The sequence below is a fragment of the Nyctibius grandis genome, chromosome 2, assembly GCF_013368605.1.
Source record: "Nyctibius grandis isolate bNycGra1 chromosome 2, bNycGra1.pri, whole genome shotgun sequence".
Classification (NCBI taxonomy): domain Eukaryota; kingdom Metazoa; phylum Chordata; class Aves; order Nyctibiiformes; family Nyctibiidae; genus Nyctibius; species Nyctibius grandis.
Genome location: NC_090659.1, coordinates 101431893 through 101459288, shown reverse-complemented (window position 1 = coordinate 101459288; position 27396 = coordinate 101431893). Strand labels below are relative to the sequence as shown.

Below are 27396 nucleotides of genomic sequence, written 5' to 3'. Positions count from 1 at the left end.
CCCTAGAACACTTCCCGTGCTCAGGAACATGGTATTTAGGTCTTTGGTTAACTCACACATTAATGACACTAATTGCATACTATGCAGCTCTGTGAGGGGATATATTTATTTATACGAAGATGAGCTGCTACACGAGACTGGCTGTGAGCGGCTCTTCTGCTGTTGTCTTATTGATGAATTTAGCATTGCTTATATGCTATATTTATGTGTAGGAAGTAGAGAACTGGAGTGTGCCCTGTGTACCTCCTGGTGCACTGTATTTCTGTTCACAGGTGAAGCTGTGCTCTTCGTTCTGACAAGAGAATACAAGAAAGAGCACCTGTCTCTTTTAATCTGGTTTTCCCTTTCTCTTCTTCTTTTAAATCCCTTTTCCTCTTAGAAATGTGTGCTGAAGATGCAGAAGGACCCATGCTAATTCTATCCAAAAAATACAGGTTTGGCATGTGGTAGATAAATGTGAGAGCAGAGGCTCAGTTCTCTGCTTTTGATGGAAAGTGTCCTTGCTGGTATAAAGAACCTTTAAAAAATTCCAGCTAAGTCTGATTCGAGAGGTCACACATCAAATCTCACCTGTGTAATCTCCTGCTGCGCATCATTCTGTTACTCTCCATCTCTGTTTTTTGTTTAATGATTTTATCCAAACTCCTATTTCCTTTTTTCTTAGAAAAAAATCATAATTAATCAAAAGAGGGCAGTTCTTCACTTGATATAGAAAAAGATATTTTAGGCTCTGTTCTGCAATATTACAGACTCATTCTATAAATAAAATGGGACTATAAATCCAGTGATTTATCAGAGGTTAGTCTGGCCCAAACTCTTTATTATCCTCATGCTGTGGATCATCTGCCTTGCAAGGAGCCATATTGATACCAGACGGTTCAAGTTAGCAACAGTTTAGCAAGAGTAGGCCTCAGAGTTAGCAACAGTTTAGCAAGAGTAGGCCTCGAGTAGGCTCTAAAGCCTTGCTCTGTGTTACCTTTGTACAGAACAAACTTTCTTGTCAATAATTTTCCTTTTAGCTAGAATAATAACAATAGGTTCTGAAGTAAACTACATGTTTTGTAGATAGAGTTTGTTTATGGGATTGATAACAAGGTTCTAGTAAATAATGATTCATGCTGTTTACGCTTAGTCCCAGAAAAACAAAGGTCTCTGCTAATTATATAAGGCCAAAAGACAAAACAAAATTGTAGAGAATAACTTTGTGATGTCTAAATTAACTTGATTCATAAACTCTTGTGTCAGAGGAGAGATAAGTTCAAAACGATATCTTCTTCTTGAGAACACATGTACTTGTAAACAAAAAGGCCTCAACCACGCTTGCGCAGAAGCACGATTAAAGGGGAATTGCGACCACCAGCGACCCCCAGAGACCACCCAAGACCCCTTCCCCAATTTAGTACGCATGCGTAAAGACATTACATAATGCATTACATAACGTGTTATGCATAAGTTTTTTTTTCTGGAATGGGTGGGCTTTTCTCGGGATTATGTATATAAGGAGCAAGCTTTTGTTCTTAGGTGTGCATGCTAGGAGGAGATATCCCCCATGCACCCAGCGCTGCAATAAACCAGTGTCGGCTTTCTAAACTATCATTTGGTTAGGAGAGTTTTCTTGGTTACTATTTTCCGGTAACAATATGATGCATGACAGAAATAAAGATGCAGTTGACAAAGGCAAAGCAGTTTCTATTTCACAAGTTGAAAATGAATAATATATCCTACAAATAACAGTGAAGCTCCTCATACCATCTTAGACATTTCAGTGCCAGGAACCAGACCTTACAATTATTTAGAGCAACCTCAACTTTACCAAATGTGTGCAGTAGAAGCTCTGATGCCTGTTCAGGACTCTAGAGTGCCTTCTGCAGTGCATGGAAGAGACATGTAAGCAAGATGCTGGGGGAGACTGGAGGCTGCTCAGACCTTTGGCCAGGCATTAGGAGACTTTGAATTAAATAGGAAAAAAGGGAGTGACTGTAAAGCAGAGAAGCTGAATTGCCTGGAGGGTTTTGGCCTAGAAAGGTTTTTGGTGGAAAGATATTTTAAATGGTCTCAATCTGTAATTCTCCTTCATTTTCTATTCAGTATTTTCCCAATTCCACTCTGAGTGGAAACTCAAGCTGAGTTGAAATGGCCCTTCATGTAGCTCTGATTCTGACCAGTAAGTAAACCCTCCCTCTCAAGCTCTCAAGAGCTTTTTCTTTTTTGTTTTACCCTCCCTTTTACTTTCTCCCCCATTTATCCCCACTCTCTTTTCTCTTTCTTCCTGTTGCTCTGCTTCTTAGCCAACAAGCCCATCCCTATCCCCACATCTCCTGTTCCTCATACTTGGGCAAGTGTCTCCTCCTCCAACCCCATCACTGATTCCAGGCTTGCTGCATCACTTTTCTTCATATACTGGGTTTTCTCGCTCAGTACACAAACCGAGATTACTACAGCGATACAGGCATGTTAGCTACTGAATATATTGCTTCTAGTTGTCTCTATGCATCTTCTATTAATCCATTTCCAACAGGCTATTCCTCCCATCCCTCAACTCCTGTGCTATGTATGGTAGGCAGAACTCATCTCACCTCACTTTTGACACCCAGGAGTTAGTTAGATGTCAAGGTCTGACCACTACAGAATCTCTTTACAGTCAACAGAGAGAAAAGATGGGAAGGGCCTGTGTCTCCCCACTGTCTGTAAAGGGAAATGGCTGTGATTCATAGCATCATAGAATCATAGAATGGCTTGGGTTGGAAGGGACCTTTAAGATCATCTAGTTCCAACCCCCCTGCCACGGGCAGGGACACCTTTCCACTGGATCAGGTTGCTCAAAGCCCCATCCAACCTGGCCTTGAACACTGCCAGGGAGGGGGCAGCCACAACTTCACTGGGCAACCTGTCCCAGTGTCTCACTACCCTCACAGTAAGGAATTTCTTCCTAATATCTAATCTAAATCTACTCTCTTTCAGTTTAAAACCATTCCCCCTCATCCTATCACTCCATGCCCTTGTAAAAAGCTTTCCTGTAGGCCCCCTTCAGGTACTGGAAGGCTGCTAGAAGGTCTCCACAGAGCCTTCTCTTCTCCAGGCTGAACAGCCCCAACTCTCTCAGCCTGTCTTCATAGGAGAGGTGATCATCTTCGTGGCCCTCCTCTGGACTCGCTCCAACAGCTCCATGCCCTTATGCTGGGGACCCCAGAGCTGGATGTAGTACTCCAGGTGGGGTCTCATGATTCACAGATAGGCATTTAATTTTTAGATTTCCATTTTGGGGAAGATGACTGTCACCCAACGAAACAACCTGAACAGCAATCAGAATGGTGACCAGAAAATTGAAAGGTTCAGAACTGACCATTTCCACCTTTTTCGTGTGCTCAGAGCTATGAAAGCAGCAACGTCTGTGGAGTAAAATGCTGGTTGCTCCTTTTGATCTTACAACTATCTAAAAGCAGTTATGGAAGAGGTCATATGATATGAGGTCAATAATAGTAGAAGACTGAACTCAGTCAGCCAGAAAGTTTCTTCCAGTCCTATGTTCATAAAGATACATATCCTCGTCCTTAGAGATATGATTGGTATGCCCCTGCTCTGTAGCTAAAGGGAATAAAAAACTCTGAAATACTTTGAGCATGAGGGTCTCCCAGCTGGCTTGTTGCAGCTAAGAACACTATAAAAGGAAACGTACCATAATGGCTTTGGCATTGAACCTCTGCTGACCTAAGTCTATCTGGATATATCTGACTTTGTCAACAGAATACTTTGAATATTTTGCTGAGTTTGCTCTCTATTCTTGGACTTTTCTTTCTTTGCTAAGTAAATAAAACCTTTTGTACCATATCTTGTGAAATGGTGAATGCAGTTAACCCTCAGTGGCAACAGGCAAACATAAGCAGTGCAGATACAGGTAGAAGCTGTGAGTCCTGAGCTCTGATTCAATAGACATGATATCATGTCATTCTTTGAGGTAGGCTATTGTATACAAATTAGCAGGACTGTATAGCTACAAGAGTTCAACAGTCCAGCTGGATACAAATCTCAAAATGTCAAACCATTAGTATTGGCACCAAGACTCAAATCACCAGAGGAGATCTGGGCCCAACATGAGATATAACAATCTTCAAATAATTCTGGTACTAACTACAAAAAGCTTCACCATTGCTTGCTTTGGGTGGCTTTTCAGAAAAGATCAACCGAGTCCTTGCAGTAAAGTTCATACCTGATCTAGACAGTTGCTCCGTAAGTAGCGTAGCGCTTGCTGTATGCTCTGGGGAAGAGGCTGTCCTGTTCTCTGGACATGAACTATTAGAGGCACACCAAAGACGTTCTTGTCCTTGTAGTCAGGAACTTTCATCCTCTTCATGAACTTTGGCACAGACCTGAAAATTAACATGAACAGGCTGCATCAGAGTATTTACAGAATCTCTCTGAGCAACACTGCTGGCAGAAATTGGTAACTGAGGCCACCTCCTTTTTAATAAAGATAGTGAAATAATGTTTAATGCTCAATACAGGGACATTGTACAATCTGTATAATTGATGGATTTCTTGATAACTTCTATAAGTAGATGGCCTCTGGCTCTAAGATACAGCATAACAATCCGTTCTAACAAAAAACTTCTACTACGTAGTTGTCATCTAGTCGAAGCCAACATGGTTTAAAGCATCCATTAGGGGCTCAAAGGAATGACAGAGCAAAGCATAGTGGAGAGGGTATCTGAGAAAAAAGAAGGTTCAGTCCTCTAACATGCTGAATTATTTTTATATTACCAGTTACATGATTTAGTATTTTGATTGACTAACAATTTACAGTAATAAATGATGGTGGGGAATCCCTATGTGTCAGATTAATCCATGGTGTTATATGATTTATTCTAGTTGAGTAACTTAAGTGAAGCTGGTGAGCTTGCTTTCTTCCAAAAGTGATGGTGAAAATGAGAACAAACTGGATTCCCTTTGTGGGAGTCATAACTGCAGTGGAATTAAAAAAAAAAAAAAAAAGGATGACTATGACCTGAATATAACAAAGATTTTTCTCATCAGTGTGGGAAGAAGATAAAACTTGGATTAAGTGACCTACTGAAGGAGTACAGCATATAACTTTACAGCTATTTAGAGTTCCACTCTTATAAATCCTTAGAGACTGATTATACAAACTGAAGAAATATTTGTCAGGAGGGAAGACCTCTGTACAAACAGCAGGATCTAGAATTCTAGTTTGCTTATTTGTGTTGGTTAAGGTGAGATTCATTTCAGTACAGGTGTTGTCAGCTAGCTGCAGGGAGCTGCACCAAAGGAGAACAGTGATCTGGGGGTTCATCTTACTGAATTTTAGCTCTATAACGGAGATTTAGAAAGAGTTAGCAGTCCAGATTGCCTCTGTACCCACTGAGGACTGAGGCACCTCCGGAGGGTGACCCAAACCCTCAGCCTTGGACAGAATGAGCTGCCTTTGGAGTTGCCTGTCTTTTTCCACTGATCACAGACAGCTGACCCAACTTGCTCAGATTAGATTTATAACTTTTCGGAGTGGCTGATGTCAGTGAGGTGGATTTTACATGTAGTCCGTTGTATCTATTTTTCCATTTCTAAAGGCAAACTTGTCTTATCTAACTCGCAGCTGAATTTAGTGGGATTTTGATGAAGTGCTTTGAACATGGAAATCGCAATGTAAATGTCAAGTCATATTATTTTTGGGCTCAGTGTCTCTGTGTATTAGGGAAAGTTTCTGTTATCCTTTTGATTATTTCTCAGATACTTATAATCTCTTTTCTATGCTCATTTCCACTCCAGTTTACATCATCTGCATGGCCCATCAGGGTTCATATACTATTAAACACACAGATTTCTGTAGCCAGTTGCTACAGAAGGAACCACACTGCCAGCATTCATGTCCATCTGCCCTTCACTCCACACTCTGAGTGACCAGGTAGCTGTTACAGCTGCTACAGCTGCAAGCTCCCTCTAACGCAGGTCCAGCTTGCATCTTTTGATCTGCAGAGAAAAGTCCCGTAACTGTTCTAACCCTTCTTTTAAAGCACAAACTAAGGAGTATCGAATGCATGAAGTATCATCAGCAGCTGTTTCTTTTCGAATCACAAAACGAATTCTGGGGAAGACTTACTGTAAACATTTCCTACTTTTAATCACCCTCATCTACTCCTGTTTATTTTTATGGAAGTAGAGTGTTGTTAGAAAGGCCAGGGTTGTCTCTCTGGTAGAGAACAGGAATGAAGTCAGATCTCCAGGATCTATTTCTGACTTTGCCACTGAGTCACTAGGCAGCAATGGATTAAAGGGGACAGTTTCAAATTCTACAGTTGAAGTCAATTGTTCCTCCTAATTGTATTTACTAAATTTACTATCAGAATAACAGAATTAGGAGAAAATATTTTCTTCTAAAAATATCTCTCTTCCAGTTATTGATGGTACTCACCAGGTCCAACCATGTTTGTTTGACATGGAGTACTTTTCCATGATGGCAGTAAGACGAAGCAGAGAGAATTTTTGCAGTAGATTCAGTTGGGCTGCTGACTGGTTGCTGATGTGAAGTGATGCAATGGAGTGGCTCAGGCAATGAGAGATTTGGAAACTATGCCATCGTAATCGCCTTTAGCAAAAGAAACAATAGTAAAATCAGACAACTGCTTTAACTGGACAGAAAAAGATAGTATACTGTGAGATAGGGCTGGGCAATATACAAAACATACATAAACATACACACGTTATGGCTCCTGGTGTGTCAACTGAAAGCAAATGTAGCTCAGAGGCAAATAAAACAATTTGCTCAACCTCTTTAATCTTGGAAATGCCCAAGCTTTGATTTTTTAATGTTAGATTCACAAGTGAGCGTGGGTCCCATCCATGTACTCAGGGAAGCAGTGCTGCCTGCTATGCCCTTCAGCCCACACATTTCCAACAGGATGTGGGAGATCCAGATTCAAATGTTCTCTCCCTGACTCAGAACTGGGATATGATGCCTGGTCCCTCACCTCCCAGGGGACCAGCCTGACCACCAAGGTATTTGGAGATGAGGTTCTCCAAATATCTCTATTATTAAATACTGAAGGATTTTTTTGAGAAGGGATTGAACCCTGTGTCTCCTTGGCAAAAGCCATAACCACCAAGCTATTGAGCCACTCACATCTTCTCTTTACTCCAATGCACTTTCTCTATATACTGGATACATAGGAAAAAAACTCGTTTCAGTTTATTGTTTCGCTAAACATGAGTTCTGGCTCAAATCCTAAAAACTTTGGCACTACTCATTTACTCAGTAGTTTCCTCGAGTTCACTTGCTTGTGATAGTGATGAGCAAGCATGGACAGCAGTAAACATGGCATGGCAGAATCCTCTATGAGGACATGATGAGACTGACAGCAGATCAGAGAATACCAGGTATTTTCTCACTGCTTTCACACATACAAAGCCACCCTACACACAGCAGTATGGATCCACAAAGGCATTTACTGAGGACCATGCTCCCTCGGCTCAACAGGAACTTATCTCTTTGACTTAAAACAGGTCTGCAAACTATTAACAAAATCCCGCTTTTCACTTTTATTAAGAAGTTAATTGTATACCATCATTTCATCCTGTCACATAAAGGACAGAGGCAGGGTAGGGAAATTCTCTCTGAGCACAAAAGGACACATTTTTAAAGCAGACCAGTGCATAAAAAAAAGTGCACAAAGCTACGGACACATAAATACCAGGGTGCATAACTTAGAAGACAAAATGAAAATACATCCCACAACGTATACAGGGTCCTACTATGTAATCAATGGATCAAGAGAGAAAAAAATGCCTTAGTTTGCTCTATTAAACCAATTCTCCATTGATTACACACAAGAATTTCCATAGCAGGATGTCCCTTCTCTCAAAGTCCCACCCTTCCCTGGGAAGTCCCCATCCCCATACAGGACGACTACATCTGTAACGGTACCCTGCCCCTTCTGACTCCTGGGCTGAGAGCCTCTGCTTCATTATATCGTATTTCACAGTCTATGGATTTGTGTACAAAATTTTGCTACCTACCTGCTTGGCCTCGTGAGCGATGCTCCCACCCCAGAGTCTCTCCTGTCCCTAACACCAGTGGCTTCGGATTCATTCAGGGATGTTCCATCTCTGTCCATGTCACTTGGTGTGGTCCGGCCGTCAGAGACAGAGTTTCCTTCAAAATCAAGAGTGATCTGTGTGGGCGACGGGAAAGGCAATGACGGAGATTCCCTGACTGACACATCATCAGCTGTCAGACCTGGCAACACATTCTTTGACCAGCCATCTACCACCTCCTGGAGACCATTGACATGTTGCAAAATGTCATCTAAATGAGGAAAAAGGACATCTTTCTCTAGGTCCAGGAGGTCCCCAGTACTAGCATACAAGTGAGAACCTGGCACATTGTCATAAATACTAATTCTGCTCTCTTTAGGACAGCAAGCCATCAATCCAGTCTCTTTTGGAGTAGAGCAGTTCTGCTTCACCAAAGAGATGCTGCCTGTCCTCCAGTTTACACTGTTACTGTTGTCTGTAGGTGAGAGGCTTTCAATAGAAAGTGCCTTTGGGAAGGTCCCCGGTTTGTGATCCTTGGGAATATGCACAACCAAGTTCTCTTGGGAATGAAATTCATTTTTGCGGTTTTGGTCCACCACTTGCCGTAAGGCTGTTCCTGCCAAAACATCTAGGTCCTCCAGGTACATCCCACCTCTCTTGTTTGCTTCATGGCATTTGCGTTCCTTCAAACACGGTGTGCTCACTCCACTGCTGCTGTTTTCGGACTGACTGCTGTCACTGCTGGATTTGGCAGAAAAGGAAGGTCCTCTTTTGACTGAATCTTGTCCTAAGTTTTGGAGATCGCCATTGACTATCTGTACACAGTGCATATCTTTCAAGGATTTTGGCTCATACTGGAGAACAGGTCCACTTATCTCTAAAGGACCCGTTCTTCCCGAGCCTTTTAGTTTTCCATGCACACCTTTTGCTTTTAGCGTCTCCATGCGTTTTAGAAAGGTTTTTGCTTTCGTTCGTGTTGGTTTCTCATTCTTCAGGTTGTCCTTGGAGGACAGGGCAGTGTTTATCGCAGTGGAGTCTTGCAGCAGTGTGCTTTCTACATCATGCTGGCCAGAGCAGTCACAGATCTCCCTGGCAGCGCTGCTGATGCCGGACTGACTCCTGTTGTCACTTCCCCCACTGCTCTCACTGTGAATAGATGAGACCTCGGGTTCACTCAGATCTGTAAGGACGCTCTCGCTGCTTGTTGTATTTTTCATTTTAATGTCCCCAGAAGATCCATGTCTGTCTGATCGGTGAAGCAAAGCATCAATGTCATCCACCCGAGACCATCGTCTGCTGGTTCTTTGGAAAGTCCATTTATTACTGATAGCACAGAGGTCTTCTTCATCTGAATCTTCACTCTGGAAAACAGCAAGTGGCACATGTTAAAAGCAGGTGCTTTTACTTCTTATTTGAATTAATGTGATTGTGCTGCTCCATGTGAGCAACAGGTGGTAAAGTCTCCCTGAACCTAGTTTATGAAAGATTGGTTGTTAGTCCTTTCATAACAGCCTTTTTCATTTAATTGTAAAGACTGCAGAGAGCATCTCAACAAGTAAGGAATAAAAGCTTGCTCTCTGTTAGAGAGCTCATGAGTCCCATCAATGCCTCTTGGCTTCTGTGGGGCGGATTGCCTGTGCACTGAACTGTGTAGGACTGACGCCTATAGTGACTGTTTAGAAAAAAAAGGTCCAAGCAAAGGGATCCTGCCTTGCAGGGATGGTGTTAAGATACACACGGTAAAGCCTGGGAAGTAGCTGGGTACTACAGCAATGCAAGCTGTTTAGGAAACAAAGACAGCAAATATCCAGTGCTGCACTTAGTTTTGCAGTGAGAACTAAGTAAACAGCTATAAACTTCACAGACCAGGTACATCTAACAAGATTTCAGGAACATAGCTACAGATAAATAGCCACAATGCTTAAAATAACAATAAAAAAATAATATTTGGAGGTATCGCTCAGGGTGGGTCTGAAACAGGCAAAGGAAGGCAGCGAAGTCAGCCATGGAGGTGTGGGGAGGAGGAACAGCCAGGCTCAGTCCTGGATGGAGCAGCATCTACAGTTGAGGTGAGCCTTCCTACCATGGCAACCACTCTCTGCATTGCTTTTGCCATCAGAGGCACCCCAAACTTGATGACCTCCAGCCTGCCCCACTGCCTCTGGCTTCCCCCGACCTCTCTCTGAGGCAGCAGCATCCCCACAGCCCCTCCTGGTCTCATCCCTCAGCCTTAGGCATGTGGAGTTGTGCTTATGTTTAGGCAGCTCCAGGAGCTACTCTGCAATGCAGACAACATGTGCCTTGAAAAAAAATTTGGATGAAAGCTCTCCCTATGACATTTTTCTCATCTGTTTGCTCAAACAAAAAAGATACATCTTCAGCATGAAGCGCGCAGTCAGTGTCTAACTGGCTGTTCTCTACGGATGCGAAGCCCACCGTTGCTAATGAGTATCCTTCCCCTCACTTTGAACCGGGTTTATACTGCATTATTTTTGTACATTTGTTTGAAAGCAGAACAAACTATCTTTACCTACATGACATCCAAACAGCTCTTCACATTCTTGGAAGCAGTATGAAGGCAGTAAAATATGACAGGCTGTCAGACTAAAATGAGGTGCTAAACCAGAAAGGCTATTTTGGGACTGGAAAAATTCTCATTTTAAATGTCTATTATTAGAAGTATTTTTCTATGAAGTTTTGATGGCAAAGTTATCTCCCATCTCTGACTAGATCTTCGCTGGCCTGTCTAATTCAAAAATGTAAAAAAAAATTTACAAGAACGCCCAAAACCTTAAATAATGAAAAACCTCAAAAGATGGAGACTGGGATCAGTAGCGTGTCAGGTCTCACTAATGCCATAAGCTTTTGCCAATTTATCACTTCAAGTTGGCCAGATGTTTCAGATCATGTCCAAACTATAAAATAAAATATGGTTATGAAATTTTGGGGTTAGTCATTCCTCTTTTACCTGTTAATGTTGAGGTGTGCAGTGCTCTGCAGCTGATGTTAGTACACAGGAATGAATGGAGATCTTTTAGTTCTGTGGCTAGCTAGAGAGAAAAATTAAACAGCTAGTGACGCGTCAAGAAAGGGGCTAGAAAAGGCTAATACTGCTTTGGCCATTTTATCTGCAGGGAAGAAATGGCATACCAGACAGTTCTACCTTGGTTTCAGCGCCACAGTTTGCTGTATGCATATACAGAGTGCAGGACTGCACAGACTCAGGCACTTAAAAATCTATTGTGGTCTTAGCAGTGCCACAAAGTGGATATTTTAAAAACCGCAAGGGTATGTACTTTTAAATATTTAGTATCAGTCCAAAGCATACCACTGCTGAAGCGTTGATGGCACCAGCCAATAGGATAAAAATATATTTTTTTTATTTGTTGTACATCCCAATATGCCAAAGGGACCTTAAAGAAGATTCTTGGCTGACACAAATCCCTGTAGCTGCACTGACATTACTGTATGAACTGACAGGATTTAGCCTGTATTTTCTACAAGCTGGAATAGATTAAACTAGCCAAAGTGGTAGAGACCAAGAGGAGCGCACAGGGTAAGAGACAGATATAAACATAAATTCAGTAGTGAATATACTTTAAATAATTTTTAGAGGAAAATAAGTTTTAAGATTTGTTTTTAAAGAAAGTAGAGATGAACAGAAATGAGTATTTGTAGTAAACAAGTTTTGCCTCGAACCACAACAAAGATAGGATTACATTCTGCCCAAGAGCCAGTCAGAAGATACAGAGGGTTTTCAGTGTCGAAATTTGCAGCTAAATAAAAAAAAAGGTTTATTTTATTTTTTTTTAATTGGTAATGAAACATGCTTATGTTTAATCAGAAGCAAAATCAGACAAATGAAATATCTGGATACTGAAATGCTGCCACGGTGACTCACTCCAAATTCGGCTACGCTGCATGTCTGTGACATTATGTGCTTTTCTTTTGATGGAATCAGTAGAAATTCTGGAAGCCACGAACATCCTGAATGACCCACTGTTCTTGTTAGATATCAGAGTGCCGTGACAAATGAGACTGTCCTAAAAAAAATGCAGAGAGCACTTTGCCAACTGACATGTCACCAGCTATGGGGACCTGGATCAAGAGCAGGTCTGAAAGCAACGATTCATCTTACACAGGCGGAGCAGACATCTTGGAGCAGTGACTGTATACTTCTGCTGACCTAGGGTGAAATCAAGTGCACAGCTTTGGAGCATATTCAAAAGTCCATTTAATACCATTATGTTTGGGAAGACAAGAAGGGGCAAATTTCTTGAGGAGTAATGGACAACATTTGCCAAAGAGAAAGAGGTTTTGATTCACAGATTTGTCACAGTTGATTTAAAATAGTACAGCTTTTTGACTGAGCGTGTACTTGCCTGAGATACAGAGGGATGCTAACAAAAGGCAAAAAGCGGGTTTATTTGTGGTGGAATTCTGCCACATTTTTCCAGCTGGGGGCAGGAATTCTTGTTAATCGACAGCTGCAGAAGGCAGTTAATCCAAAGGCTAATCTCTGTCTGTCCAAATCGCTTACGGACCTATTTGCAACACATACACGAGGATTTCTGTATGCATCTTGATGAAGCCAAGGGGAAGAGAGCAGCCCACAGTGTGAATGGTTCGGGTGGGAGCGCAGGCGGTGGGGAACGCTCCCGCCGTGCTGGCTTTCACAGTAACCTTGCCTGGCAGGTTGCTTGGCCTTATTTTGATGAATCACTTGAGCAGCTGTGCCAGTCCTGTGCAAACCTGTTACGCTGAACCTCCAAAGCAAGCTGATTTTGCATTTATTTTTTCAGGTCACCATAGAGACTATTAGGAAAGGCACTATCTACAGCAAAAAAGTTTACTTGGTTCAATGTTCAATTCCAGACCCAATTTCCAGCTTTTACACTTGCATTTACATTTCCTTCTGTCAGCAGTCTCTCCTCCTTCTTCTTCTCTCCCCCACATTCTCTTCTACTTTCGCTTGCTTTGTATGTGTCATCCCAAATCTCCTTCATCCCTTCTTTCTCCACATTTTTCTGTGCTCTGCTACTCCCTGGCCTCATGCAGGTATGGACCCAACTATCTTCTGCCTCCCTAAAAAGGTACCAAGTAGGGCAGTCTCACTTCCATAGCAAATTAACAGTCATCTGCAAGGAGAGCAGCTGAGGGCTTCAATCCATTCAGAACAGGGAAGAGTGGCAGAAAAAATAGAATAAAAACAAAGATAACAAGAAAATTCTCTTTTTTTTTAACCCAACATAATAAGACACTTAAAGAAGCAAGCAAGGAAGCATACAAATCTCACACCAAACCCAAAATACTTGTTGAAGAGAAGAAGGACATGAACTAAAGAAAATTTCCAGAGGACAATCGGTGTTCACCTATATGTTGCTTTTTGTAATTCTGTCTCTCGTGCAGCTCCAGTATCTCTGTGTGAACACAAGTACACGAGCTCATGGACGCAAACCAGCCACCCCTCCAAGCAGGTCAATGACACAATCATTTGAGTTAGTTTTTGCTGAAGGACCTCAGCCTCTTCCTACAGTGCCTACCTGCCCAAATCATAAAGTTATCGTGTAGTCAGGGGATTTTACTGTTCCTTCTCTCAGGTGTGATGTGGGTGTTTGATGTGGAAGGTGTTGGCACTTATCAAAGACAAGAAAAATCCATCAGGTCTGAAGCAGTGAAGAGAAGAGGTCCCCGTGGCTCCAGTGAATGGACAAAACGCATGCTAAAGAGGCTACGTACACAGAGGGACAAATGGGCATGTGCCAAAGGCAGAATATCTGGACATTAAAACCATTCTTTGTTCAAGTTCCCTCAAACAGTGAATAGAGTATGAATAGACTGAATCTGCAAAGACACCAAAAATGCAACTCTTGCAGGTAGTTTTTAAAAAGCATTAGACAAACACTCTAAGGCAGGAAAAACAGACACCAAGATTTGTCAGAGTCAACAGCTACCATTGTACACTACTGAAGGGCTTGGGGGAACTTGTGACCAGAAAACCAAACATTCATCAGTTAATTCTGGACACATTATAAAACACTCAAAATCAATAGGCAGTTTCTGCAGTCCTTGCTGAAACCCTTTAAGCTCAAATAATTCCCATGTTACACAGGAGCTTGTAAGGATGAGAGTTTATTTTCATATTCTTAACCGGGAATATATATTTATATTATAATAACCGGGAATATATAAGAATATTCCATATTTTTATATATAGAATAAATATTCTTAATATTTATTAGAATAAATATTCTTAAATGTAAGAATATTTCATATTCTTAACCGGGAATAAGTCAGTACAAGAAATCAAGAAAAGCTATTGTTTTCATCCGAGCAGCTTCCATTTTTCCGAGCAGGATTTTCCATTGTGTACTCACATGGCATTGGCAAACAAGACAGCCTGCAACAGTGCCTGAAACCGCACTGTCTTTCACTCACTAACTTGAATTGCACGTACGTGAAGTTTTAAGTACTGCGTGTGCACTTTTAACACACTTGGTTATTGTTGCTGCTGTATTAGTCACAGGTTTTTTTCTATTTTATTTATAATTTCCAGATTCAGCAATTCACATTATCATGCCTCTAGATAATGCTGACACACATCTTCAAAGTCAAATACACTTACTTTTAAGAGCATTACTGACTTAAAGGCTAAATTGGGGAGGTCTTATCACAAAAGCCAGGGCAAAGCCAGCAGATTTCAGGAAGTTTCCTTACCTTTTTTCTTTGGAAGTTCACATCGAGTTTCATTGAGGCGCACTTGTTCAGTGTGTTCAGTCGTCTACAGGGCAAAGCAAATTCAAAAGATTAGCAGCCTCTGATTAAAGGGCATGGCTTTTCATAAGTTCAAAAGCTTTTCTCTTATCTGCCTGTAGGGTGCCAACTGCATACAACAGGCTTCAGAAACGATACTAGTCATATTATTCCAGGCTATAAGACCACTGTGTTAAAGGGAATCTGAGTTTCACATTACTTGATAGCCAGGTTTTATACATTGCTTTTTAATTTATAGACATTTAAGTACTTAGCAAAGGAAACAGGTATAAACAAACCCCTCTGATGGCTGGGGAAATGACAAGAGAAGGAGGCAAGTTGCCTTCTGCAGGACTGTAACATAATTGGTCTAAAATGGGGATTTCAAAGCACTGGTGAAAGACAAAAGAAAAAGATGCAGTTCCTCACTTTAGGTAGTTAGGACCTCCTTTAGAAAGCTGATGTAAAGAAGAACTTTTAGCAGTTAGTTAAATGTTTCTCCACAGCCAATAGTTCCTTTCCCATACCTGTGGATCTTATAGACAGGTTAACACACCCAACATGTAACAAATCTGACATCTTTAAATAAATATTTTTAGGTATTTTTGACCAGGTTCATAATGATGTTATCAGGGACTCTGTAAGGCTTCTGCTCCTTAAATCCAAGGCTATCCCGTGACGATAGTGGGTTGAAATGACAATCTGATAAAGATGGAAAGTGAATGTGTGTGTGTCTGCCCATGTGCAGAGACAGTCAGAGGACAAGAAAACATGCTCTTTCAATAGAGAATCTACCATGCTAATCATAGTTGATTAGTTTTTATATATATACTTAAAGGTCCTGATTCATGAAGCCATCCATCTTCTAAAAGCAGAGGCTCAGAGTTAAATATGTTCGACTTCGAACATTTTCCAGATTTAGGGCTGAATTTCAAAATAAAGAGAGGTAGAGTGAGAGAGCTATCTGCCCACAGCACTCTTCTGTAGGCTGCCTGCACCTCCTGTGCCTTTGCAGCAAGAGCTGCCCCTGTCTCAGGAAGAGGCTGCAAATCTCCAAAACTGGTAACATTTGAAACGTATATGATAAGTTACAAGGACACACGAAAAAAAGTATCACATCAATAACACAATCTCTCACACAGCATAAGAACATTAAGGCATTGACATATTCCTTCCCTGGACTTCTAATATTAGAAATCCTTTCAAATTGCCACCACTAATAAAGAATCAGCCTACCAAATGTGGATCTTCCTTTAAAAAAATTCCCTCACAAAATGTCACTCATTTGCTCATTTGTAGATAAAATACTCCTAACTCAAGCCAATAAACCTGTTATGCCATATCAGAAAAGTCCTGTGCTCATCATATTAATGTGAGTATAATGCATGCACAAGCACACCCCACATGCACGACAGTAATGTTTTTGTAATAAATTTCAGGCTTTGTGGCTCTGTAGCTATATCTTCAGCCTTCTGCCCACAAATCCTCCTCCTCAGGGATTACATCTACTACTGCAAAGCTCATCTTTTGCCCAAACATGGAATTTCTCAACCCAAAGTTGAATTTTCTTGGGGCCCTGGGGATAAATAAGGTTCATCACTTCTTTTGAGTGCAAAATGTTTAAATTTGCATGTCGATATTGATTCCAAATATACAGGGACACAGACACATTTTCAAAAGACTCCAACCCAACTTTCTATCTGTGGAGGCAGCTCCGAGAGGTGAACTGGAGGCTCAGATCGGAGACCCTGCACAGGCACCAGTGCTCCTTCCCTTCACTATGGTGGCATTTCCCTTCTAAAAACTGAGGAGCAAGCCATGCATTTCAGGAGTGGGGAGATGAGGAAGTGACAGCCCTTGACATACCCTTCGCCTTGTTTGCACCCAGGTACTTCTGGATGTGTCCAGCCAACAGCAGAAAGTGCGATGGTGTTCCTTTTAAAAAGGGCTGCTTCTTCAGCACGGAAAGGAGCAGAAAACACATGGTAAAACCAACAAGACCGTCCAAATCCATCGCTTTCCTGCTAATGGCATTTGGGAGCAAGATTGTTTCAGCAGAAACTGAGAGGTCAACTCTATAAAAGTGAATATTGTTACTTAAACTGGTGCCTTGGGAAGCCACACCATTGTCCTGGCTGCTTTCTAGCCTGGCTTTGCTATGAAGAGCTCACTTCATCAGAAACAAAACTACGTTTTACTGGGTGCCAGAGGCTCAACCTCAGGTTTTAAATTCACCCATCTACAAAACATCATCACGCTTTCTGGGACTCTTCCAGTGCTGTGGAAAAATTTGCCAGTGAAATTAGAGAACTAATGATCATATTTGTGAGCTTGCCTGGTACTAACAACTCCAATCAAAGCCAGCCTGTTTCAAATTCTTATGCCTTGTTGATGCGCCAGCGGTGGCAGAAAGCTGTTCTCATCTGCTTGAAGTCGTTAGATGACTGACAGCCAAGTCCTCAACAAATCTTTCAAAAAAACCCAAAAAATAAAAGTCTCTGGATACAAAAGGCTGTTACCAATGTCCCAGTAAAATTGAGAGAAGCTCTACATTTTCACGTCATCGCTTAAAAACATGGGAAAAGACTGCTTGTTTGTAATGTTAACAAAACACAAAATCTGGACTTGAGAAAAGGCAGGAAAAACCACAATAAATAAACACAAGATAGGTGGTGATACAAAAACCAAATCATCTCGGATGCATTTGAATGCTTGTCTGGAAAGCTCTGCAGTGTTCAGGGGAAGCCTGCAAAATAGTTACTACAGCAAGTGCTTCACTGATGTTAATTTTATTTCTTCTCCAGGCCATCACAGGTAAACACTACCTCTACGGTTTAACACTTGTCTCTATGGTGAAACACCATGTCTATGTTGAAAATGTCCCTTGATACAATACTTAAACACCAGCAGGGTGATTCAGGTGCCCAAGCATAGATGTCTGGTGCTATTTTAGATCCCCTAAAGTATCAAGCCCAGCCTTCAGCTCCTGCAGGTCCTGCAGCCAGCCCGTGGAGAAGTCTGAGATATCTTAGGAGATCTAAGATGGCAATAGACACAGGTATTTACGGCTCTGAATCCTAACCCCAGTACTATAATTATTAACCCTTATGACAGAAGTTCTTCAGAAGCAGGAAATCTCTGACTTTCGCATCCTGTACAGCACTAAGCAGTGTTTACAAATAAATACAGGCTTGTCGCAATGCAGTATCCGTTTAGCTGGAAAACCTTGTGAGGGACCTGTTGTCCTGCCTGAAGAGCCATCCAGATAATAGGAAGACAACTTTGAAGTGACTCCATGCATTCCCCATGACTTGTTCTGCAGCTGCGTCCAAGCAGCTGGTGGGGAATGCAGCCAGGGGCACTGGCCGGTCATGCAGGAGGAGGCACCACGGAGAGGGCTAGCATGTGTAGCACAGTGTCTCCTACCTTGGCAGATCTGCAGATGTCCTCTCTTATGGATTGTAACCAGGCAAACACATTTTATGTCTCCACAAACTCCTCTCCAAGGGAAACACTACGCTATTTCTTTGGTTTATCATTACTCCTAGCCAAGTTTAGGTGCTGCATACACATGCCCCCCAGCTGGCTTCTTCTGGTGCTGTGGAATTTGGGAAGAGGACATCCAGCTCCTCATGCTGGGCTCTGCTGAGGTCTGAACACTGAATAAGGGTTTTCCCAGTAGTGGCAGGGCTGGTGTGTGAAGTTTGCACTGGCATGCCCCTGCTCCACCAGTTTTGTGCGTGAAGAGAATATACCATTTTCCAGTCCTATCACTTTTTATCATGGCTGCAACTGAGTGAGGTACCTTATAGGCTACACACTCACATGAGGTGAGTCAACGCTCCTTGAAATCAACAGGAACTATTCTACTGACTTCAAAGCAGGGCTGTCCATACTGCATGTGGAGAGCCGGGCTTATCTCCTAACAGCACCTAGAGCAACATAACTCAGCAGATGGTACTGACTATACAATCATCACTTCAAAACTCTAGTTGTAGGATGTCCTATATACAGCAACGTTTGGACTATTTACAAGCTATCTAAGAGACATTGGCTATGGAAAAAAAGGGTGCTAGCTGCTTGGCACACTTCAAATTCTAAGAGCTTGGTTTAGGGGCCTATATAACAAGCTATTACATATTTGTGCTTTATATTCTTAGTCACTGTATTTACACGAATACAAGAACAACATGGCTTGGCTTTTTCTTCTCACCCTCTTATGACAGCGGCCACAAAAGTTCCCAGAGCAGAGTTGGTTGCTGCTATTTTGGAAACAACACAGAGATCCAGCTATAAAATTTTCATGCCGATTATTATTTTGGCAGGCTGACAGTGTTTGCCTGCAGATTGCACAGCAATTTTCTATTGTTCGTTACTCAATAAAATCTGAGTGGAATCTCTTGATAGATATGCCTCTAACCCAAAGGCCTCCAATTTGGTCTTTACTCTGCCAAATTTTCAAATGATATTGTAAACAGCAGGAGTGTTAACATATCTCAAAAAGGTCACCGAAATCTTTTACAACAGGGAGTCTTAGGTTTTCTGACTAAAATGCTACCAGCTGCCTTAAAAAGAGAAAAGGTTCCTCTGCATTTGTCCCTCATGTTGTCTTGTATACTGCAATGCCAGAAGAAAACTGATTATAAAATGAGGTTGAGAGTCTGATTTCAATCCACAAGAGCAGAGAAATTCAGTGTTTATGGTAGAACCATTACCATTCAGAGCTAAAACTCTGCTCAAACTGATTATCCAATTCTGGCATTCCAGCTTTAAAATTATTCTCCAAATAAAAATGAGAACCCCATTTTGATCAGTACTATGGGCTGAACGCGCTATTAGTCAGTGTGAAGGCTTGGTCATGCATAGCTTCAAGGGCAGTTTTGGGTGTTTGAAGAATGCAAGTTTGGCTCCTGACCTGGGAATCAGTGCATAAAGAAATAATAATCAACTTTTTTTTAACTTTTTATTTCATAAAAGTGCATCACAGCCTGTGGCTCTTGTATGATATACTGGCATGCACCTTGTAGTAATGCCACCACAGAGCAAAGCAAATATAGAAAACCGGCCACAGTGGTCAGCCGAGCTGTGAGGATTTCCAGTACACTGGAAAACTTGGAAGATGTTGGTTTGGTAGCTAATACAGTAACGAAGCTGGTACTGGGAGCAGCAGCTGACACTGTTTACTGTTTCTGATGATGCCAAATCTTGACATTTGGCACAATCGCTTTTTATGGGGTTGCTCTCAGCTAAAGGTTTGGAGCTGCTGAGTTACAGCAAATTAAGTGTCTTCAATCCGAAAACATGCCTGTTCCATCTATATAACCTGTACATAATGCTTCTATTTCTACCTGGCTAGTATACGAGGTGTTATTCCTTTTTTAGATCTAAACTGTTTAAAAACTCCCAACAAAAATTTAAGTCAACAGGTGGTGTCTTCTGAATAAAATCATTACAGAAAAAGTTACTAGACAGTCATAAACCTTTTATCTTTGAATAAAATCATTTGGAATGATCTCTGTCTGTGCTTATACACTACAAGTCTCAGCAGTATCACTTGATTTAGGCTAATATTAAGCATTTTGTCTCATGAGTGCATCTCTCCAGCTGCTAGTTTGTTTTCCAAAACCTCATCTTTCAATAAAAGAGGGAAAAAAAACAGTCTTTAGCTGTTCATCTCACAAAGAAATAAGCATAAATATATAAACCTAGTGTAATTGTTGTAGGTGTATCTGTGGAGTCTACGGAGAGGCCAGAGGAGCAAGAGGTGAACTGTTCCCATCTAGCTGTGTAGGTGTTGGATGCCTGGTGACCATGATTGAAGTACTACACTGCCAGTTACTTTAGTGAAGAAAGACTGAGGAGAGTCCCAGAGCTATGCAATGACTGCACCTCACCATTTGCTCTCACAAGAAATAGACAGGACAGACATCATACTCGCACTTTTGGATGGTCCTTCAACTTTGTGGAAAAAGGCAGAGCAGAAGAGATCTCGAACTCCTACCAGTTCCCAGCTCCCAAACTACAGCAAAGTATGTCTTCTACCACGCCAGACTGAAGCAGGTAGATGCGCGTATGTGTGGAAAGAAGGTTTCTTTAGGCATGGGCATAGCAATCTCTCCCATCAGGCCGTAATGAACAGCAGTAGATCAAGTCTGCAGTTATTCTGCTCCCTGACATCCTTCAGAACAGTCACTGAAGGATCCAGGCCTTTTCTACTGATGAGTCTTCAGACACAAAGGCTACTACACACAGAGAGAGAATATTCTGTTCCCCTTATCTGTAATAGACAAAATGAGAAGCAACAGGTCTCACTTGCAGCAGGGGAGTTTTGGGAAAACATTCTGACAGCTACTCCCAGGATTTACCTGGATCCTCCAGAAAGTAGAGTATCTCCCAGGACGGAGAGATGGACTAGATGAAATCTCTTCCAGCCCTGTATTTTCTATGGTTCTCAGAAACCCTTTCTGCAGTCCTCCATCACAGACTCATTAATCCCTGCAATGCACAGTACGACGTGCAGTGGAACAACGTATATTCTCTGATGACTTTAGCCACAGTTGCAGAAGGGGAAACAGAGTTTTGTCCGATTATCTCAATGTTGGTGTTGTGAAAGTTTCCATAACATGTAATGAAGCCTGCTTGGTTAGGGGCCAGATGATCCTTTGTCCTTGCTGAAGAGGAGAGGAGCAGAATGCAGCTTGAGCTGAGCACAGGAGAAAGAAGAGGGGAACAATGCCTCTGCAATGTGGTTTTGCAAAACTACCACAGAATTGCTGCTTCTTGACTCCTGGGGGACAGCACTTGAGCAATGCAATACAGTATATTCAGCAGAGGCAGAGCAGAAAAAGCTAGATAAACAGCAAACACAAGCCCTCTGGGAGGGGCAAACCAGCGATTAGTTGTAGCAGCTGTAGTACTGTGGCGTTCTGGTCCCACTTCTCTTACTTGTGCCAAAAAGAGAGTACCAAGGGAATCACAGCAGCATGAAAAGCACGTCTGCTGCCAGGGAAAGTATTTGCTGGATTCTGTGCAATGAAGTTTCATCTTTTCTGCTGTGCTTGGACATAAGAGTTATTCATGTGCAACTCAAATGTGACTCCCATTTATTCAGGGTTTGCTTGTACTACTGCTATTTCTTTCTTATAAGGCAGGTGTTTCAAATCCATTGAATTTGTGTCTTCTCAAAATATGTGCTGTTTTCTATGAGTGTAGTGGGTCCTACTTCAGGATTTTCCATAAGAGAAATGAATTCAGGATGGTATCATAGAAATCGTTGCTTAATTCACGTGGACAAGCAAACATCTCTGCTGCTGCTTCTGCTGCTATGCTAACTATAACAAATCAGCTTATGTTTTTAAATTATCAGAAAAGAAACTTTAGGTGTTATTTACCTGCAAAGAGGTTCTACAAGGTCCTTGTCAAGAAAATCATGATCTTTCTTTACTGCAGCGATGTCAATGGGAAACTGGGAGTCTATAAAAGGAGACACAATATTAAGATGACTGCTTGCTATTCAAATGAAAATACATTGTCCACATCTAAAATGCTCTGCATGTGCTTGCTCACTGAAATCTAGTATGACCAGTTTCACTCAGCTCTGGTTCCCTTCCAGCTGTATCTGTGACCCTTTTAGTCACTTTATTTTTTTTTTCTGTTAAAGGTACAGCTGAACATCCTGTGCACCAAAGAGAGAGCAAGATTATTTCATTTTGTTATTAATAAGATACTCAATTGTTAGCTGTTCTTTCTAACGCCTAGCACAAACAAATGAGATCTTCATCCACATGAGCAACAAGGTTCTCCATTCCGATCACAGCGACTCAATGAGTTATTTGCTAGACAGACTTTTCCCATGAAACAGAAATGTTCTGCACTTTTTGCTTTTAATACAGGTCCCAATAACAATTTCAGACAAAGGGTTACTAAGTAACAGAGACAAAAAAAAAATGAGCTGAATTATAACCCCCAATATTAGCTAAAAAGCCAGACTAGTGTGCTGGAAGCTGCCATTTGTAATGAAAAGTGACATGGCTGCAACACATTAGTGGGCTCTGTAAGTGTGGGATGGGTTCCAGCGCTGTGGCTGCTCTCCAGACTGCTCCGCCATGCTTAGGCACCACAGCAGGACTGTGGGATACAGGAACTGCAGCCAGCATTTTCAGACACTAGTGCTTAACACCGACATAATAGATGCCCACAAAAAGACCTTGTTTTCAGAGACACAGACTGTCTAGAGAACATATTGACTGTACGGGAACTGTGGGAGCCCAGCACAGGTTGTTTTTTGGAGGGAAGATCCCTTTGAATTTGGCAGGCAGTGGGCTCTCCTTTCTCTGTGGGAGTCTGTATCTGAGTTACCCTGATTATAAGGCAGACACAAAAGTACTACTCGGCACCCAGGGACTGTGGAAGACACACATCCATGTCAGCTTTGGTCTGGCAGGCTCATTAGTCTTAGTTCCTTGTTGGGTTTAACAGAGCCTGCCTGGCTCCTGCAGAGTCACCTGAGCATCTCTGCATGCTGCTCCTAGTCCCCAGGCACCAGGCAGCTCATCAGGTGCCAGCACCTGAGCCTTGAGGGACCTCAGTTGGGCATCAGAAGCTGTGGAGGTGTCCTTAGCACCATGCTCCCTGCCACCCTCAGCCCCACATGAGGGGATGGACGACGTCCGAGCTGGCTCTCTGCAGAGCTGGCTCTGACCCATGAGGTTTCTTGGCCATCGCTCCATGTGTGGAGTCGTGCTGCCTCCAGACCCAAGCTGACCCTGGAAGGCGTCCAGCAGCGTTTGGCGGAGCTGCGCTTTGGCTAATAAGCCCGAGCAGGCCTGAGCTGGCTCTGCGTCTCTGGCAGAGAGGATATGCAGTTTGGGAAAAACGAGGATCAGCTGCAGTTTCCCTCTCAGCACTGAGCTAGGGAGAGCAGGAAAAACCCCAGCCCCAGTCCCCAAACTGCTCCTGAATGCAGCAGCAGTGCAACCATTTGCCCTGCCCTTGGGGACGCCGCTTCCCTGGTCACTAACTTTACAGGTAGGAAGGGGACATGGCCATTTGCTTTGAGTCAGCATCAAAATATTGGCTTTTCTTGCTTTGCAAATGTAAAATGCAGCTCAGATTATTCACTTCTGGTAACTTTGCAGAGTTTTTCAATCTTATTTTCAGTACAATTGAAATTTTCAGTAACTTTCAGTGTTTCAGTCTTATTTTAGACACAGTTTGGGAAGGTTTTTGTTTAAAAAAAAAAAGACCTATATATTTGGATTTTTTGTACTTGTTTCTGGTAAACTTTGAGATTTACACAAACTATGTTCCTCTTTTTTTTTTTCTTCCCATGGCTATGAGGGCAAGAATCTTACTTTTCTTTAGGCACTGGTATGACTCTAGCAGCTGAAGCTTTGTGAAGCAGCCAGCCATGGCCATAACTCAGTCAAACATAGAGCTGGCTGACTGCAAGCTCTCCTGGCAAGGGCTTAGTGCACTTTCAGTACCACAGAAGGAGGAGAAAAACCTGCTTACCCTCATAGAATTGAGCATACTGGGGAAATCCAGCTGCACGTAGCCAGTCACACGCTTCCTTTGCTTCGATTTCTGAGCAGAAAGAGAAAAAAGAAAAGTTCACACTTTAGTATTTTGCATTAGAAGTTGTTTTAATTACAAGGAAATATCAAAGTGACTTGGTAGGAGCTGTTTGTTCCTTAAAAGTGCTGTCATCACTCTAAAGTATTTCTTTATAGCATCAGAAAATAAGAGTCCCTCAGAGAAATCCACCTGCCTCCACAGGACCCTGGGGTTTGCATAGCCACTTGGTGATCGGGAACAAGTGTTAATCAACCATCTCCATACAGGAGGAGAAGTTGCTCAGCCCAGTTTGTGGTCCTTTGTCCTGTCCTCCCTCAAAGGTAAGTTTCTGGGGAGAGGTGAAGATGAGGCGAGGTGAAAATGGGGAGACAGGGAACATGCGCTGTTTTTTCTCCTGCTCTGACACTTCTTGCAGAGAAAAATCCCATGTGAAAGCCACTGAAAACTCTGCCAGGAAAACCCCAGTGCAGGTCTCAAGTTACTGAAGGGACAATTGTACAGGTAGGATGTGCCTTCCTACCTTTAGCCATCTGAACTCCATTATGAGACATAGTCAATAGAGAGACAGTCACTTCCAAAGGGTGATTCATTTCACCTTAAAGCAGTGTCTAAAATAGGTGGGATAAATCAACTACTGACAATGCTTTTCTCTTGTGGCTGCTAACAGAGGGAGGATAAACAGCTACAAGTATGTCTGTGCAGCTAAATAAAATAGATACAGTCAGTAGCTTCGAGCACTGGACCCCAGACCACTCACTCTTTAATTTTAATCCACTTCCAGGCCTGTTTTGGACTGTTGCAGTTATCTATCTAGACAAATTTTTTCTTGAGAAGGCTAGTGTTAAGCAGTGAGGAGAGGAATTGTGTCATCTTGTCCCTGCCTCTCCACTATCTAGAAGTATGGACACAGCTGACGCTGGACTAGGTTTCCCCTTTCAAACAGGTTTCACTGGGTAAGATGTAACCTACCCCTATGGAAGAGGTGGGGGAATCATCAGCTGGACAAGAGAATAATCCCTCCTTGTTTTGGGGGTGACAGTAGGGATAGGTGAGCATGAGAGAATGGAAGAAAATCATGTTCAAGAGGGAGACTACGTAAGATCTACAGCTTTTTGCACAGGAGAGGCAGATCCAGCCTGTGCCATTACTAAAGGAGTAGCAAATAAATGTCAGCTACACAAAAACAGAGGATAAATTTTGAAGTGTCTCCCATGAAACAGACTTTGTGCACTCCAGCAGTTACACACACAGTTATGTGTCCCACCTCTGAGATGACCCAAGCAGGCTGACAGTAGGGTACCTCAATTTTTGTCAAGCTGCATGGGCTCATTTTATGGAGACCTGAAAGCAGCATGCCAGGTCCATCTCTGCCCGGCCGTGCAGGCATCCGCACTGCCTGCATGTGCAGCTGCTCCCAGAGCGGTGGAGGAACACCTGAAAATAGAGGCTCACTCAGATAAGCGTGGGTTGCTGGGGAAACCCGGGCAACATCTCCTTGCTGCCCAGATCTAGATCAGGATCTACCACTTGAACAGTTTCGGTTTACAAGATCAAAGTCAAAACATGTATCTGCACTGCTTACATTTGCAAAACGCGAAGGAATGGAGTCTGCAGGTGTTAAAGAAAGTAGACATTTTAGGTTGCTTATTATTCAACCTGAATTAACGAGTCAAGGGTTTTGGCACATTTGTAGCTGTGTAATCTAGGTAGCCATAATACAAAAGCCTAAATATAAAACAAGAAATGGAACTGGAAAAAGAAAATCAGGTTCAGTCACTCTTCTGCATGTTCTGCCTTGCATGCAAAAAAAATTCCAGTTGTAAATCAGTTTTCTACTAAAATGCATTTTTATAGACAGGAGATGCTGGCGTGAATTTTCCCCCATGCAATTCTGTTCAAATCACTCATTATACCCCTAAAAACTTTACCCACTGAAGCTCACCATAAAACCTGCTTTGAATATACTCTGCAATGTGTGACCCACACACCTTTCTGATCTTCTAAATACTGAGTCATGCCAGCAAATTTTGTTGCAGAAATCAAAATTCAGAATACAAAGTCTACTTATCAAAAGACCGATCTCCCAAAGATGATCTGTCAGCCAGTAACAGCTCTGCAATGGCCACAATCATTAGCAGTGCTGAACAGGATTTACCACTAGGTCTTCATTTGCTTTGACATTAGTTCATGTCAAGGCCAAAAAAAGGAGTATGAAAGTACATTCAGTTCTTAACACTGCACAAAAAAATGAACAGCTTACATAAAACGTGGCTCTCACGACTGCACATCTGTGTGCTGAAAGCACATCTCTATTATGTTCCAGTGAGACTGAATATTTTTATGAAATTCTTGGAAAAAAGACAAGTCTTTGTACTTTTTTCTTTTGCTTAATTCAATCTCATGAAACACAGATGAATCAATCCCATTTCAAAATGTATTTTACAACTCAGAACAGCTGTACATACATTCTAGCTTCATCTGGCCTGGAAGCACAACTAACAGAGGCTGTGGGTGATGGAGAATGCTACCATTTAATGCTCTCATATACTTATCATATTACAACGTTTTTTGCAGTTGGCTGCTCAGAGGAGCTTGCTGAGGAATCTTCCTGCAGCCCAAGTGAGATCTAAAAAACCTCAGGTTGCAATGGGTGAATAATTGCAGGGAATAACCAAGGAAGGAAATCTCACCCACTGTTTGTTTTTTTCTTCTTTTGTATGAGGCTGTTCGTAACACACTGCAATCAGTCAAAAATTATTGATGGATTAATTTCTGCCTTCAAATCTTTGACTATGTCTTCCACGAAGGAATCTATTGGGAGTTTCATCATTTTCTGAGTAATCACTTCAAACAGATTCAGTCTTGAATAATATTTGCTAAGTCAGCTTCCAGGATGCCGGGTCTCAGAGATGTATCAGTGCCCAGTTCCCTTCCTTCTCTCTTTCCTTTTTGGTCTTACTCAGAGGACAGCAGAAGGGGAGATGTGTGTAATGTGCTGCTGACCCAGCCAAAAATATGACTTTG

General features: G+C 42.1%; 1 protein-coding gene across 4 annotated transcripts in view; it reads right to left on the bottom strand.

Moving 5' to 3' along the window:
* The window catches only part of STARD13 (StAR related lipid transfer domain containing 13), a 325192-nt gene that overhangs the window by 16692 nt on the left and 281104 nt on the right, over nt 1–27396 (bottom strand). For all 4 annotated transcript variants that reach the window (XM_068418853.1, XM_068418877.1, XM_068418871.1 and 1 more), the window contains 6 exons: nt 24310–24381; nt 22188–22269; nt 14761–14824; nt 8026–9404; nt 6425–6598; nt 4208–4367 (listed from right to left, as the gene is read on the bottom strand). In XM_068418853.1, coding sequence (XP_068274954.1) covers nt 4208–4367; nt 6425–6598; nt 8026–9404; nt 14761–14824; nt 22188–22269; nt 24310–24381 — 1931 coding nt within the window. The remainder of the gene's footprint in view (nt 1–4207; nt 4368–6424; nt 6599–8025; nt 9405–14760; nt 14825–22187; nt 22270–24309; nt 24382–27396) is intronic.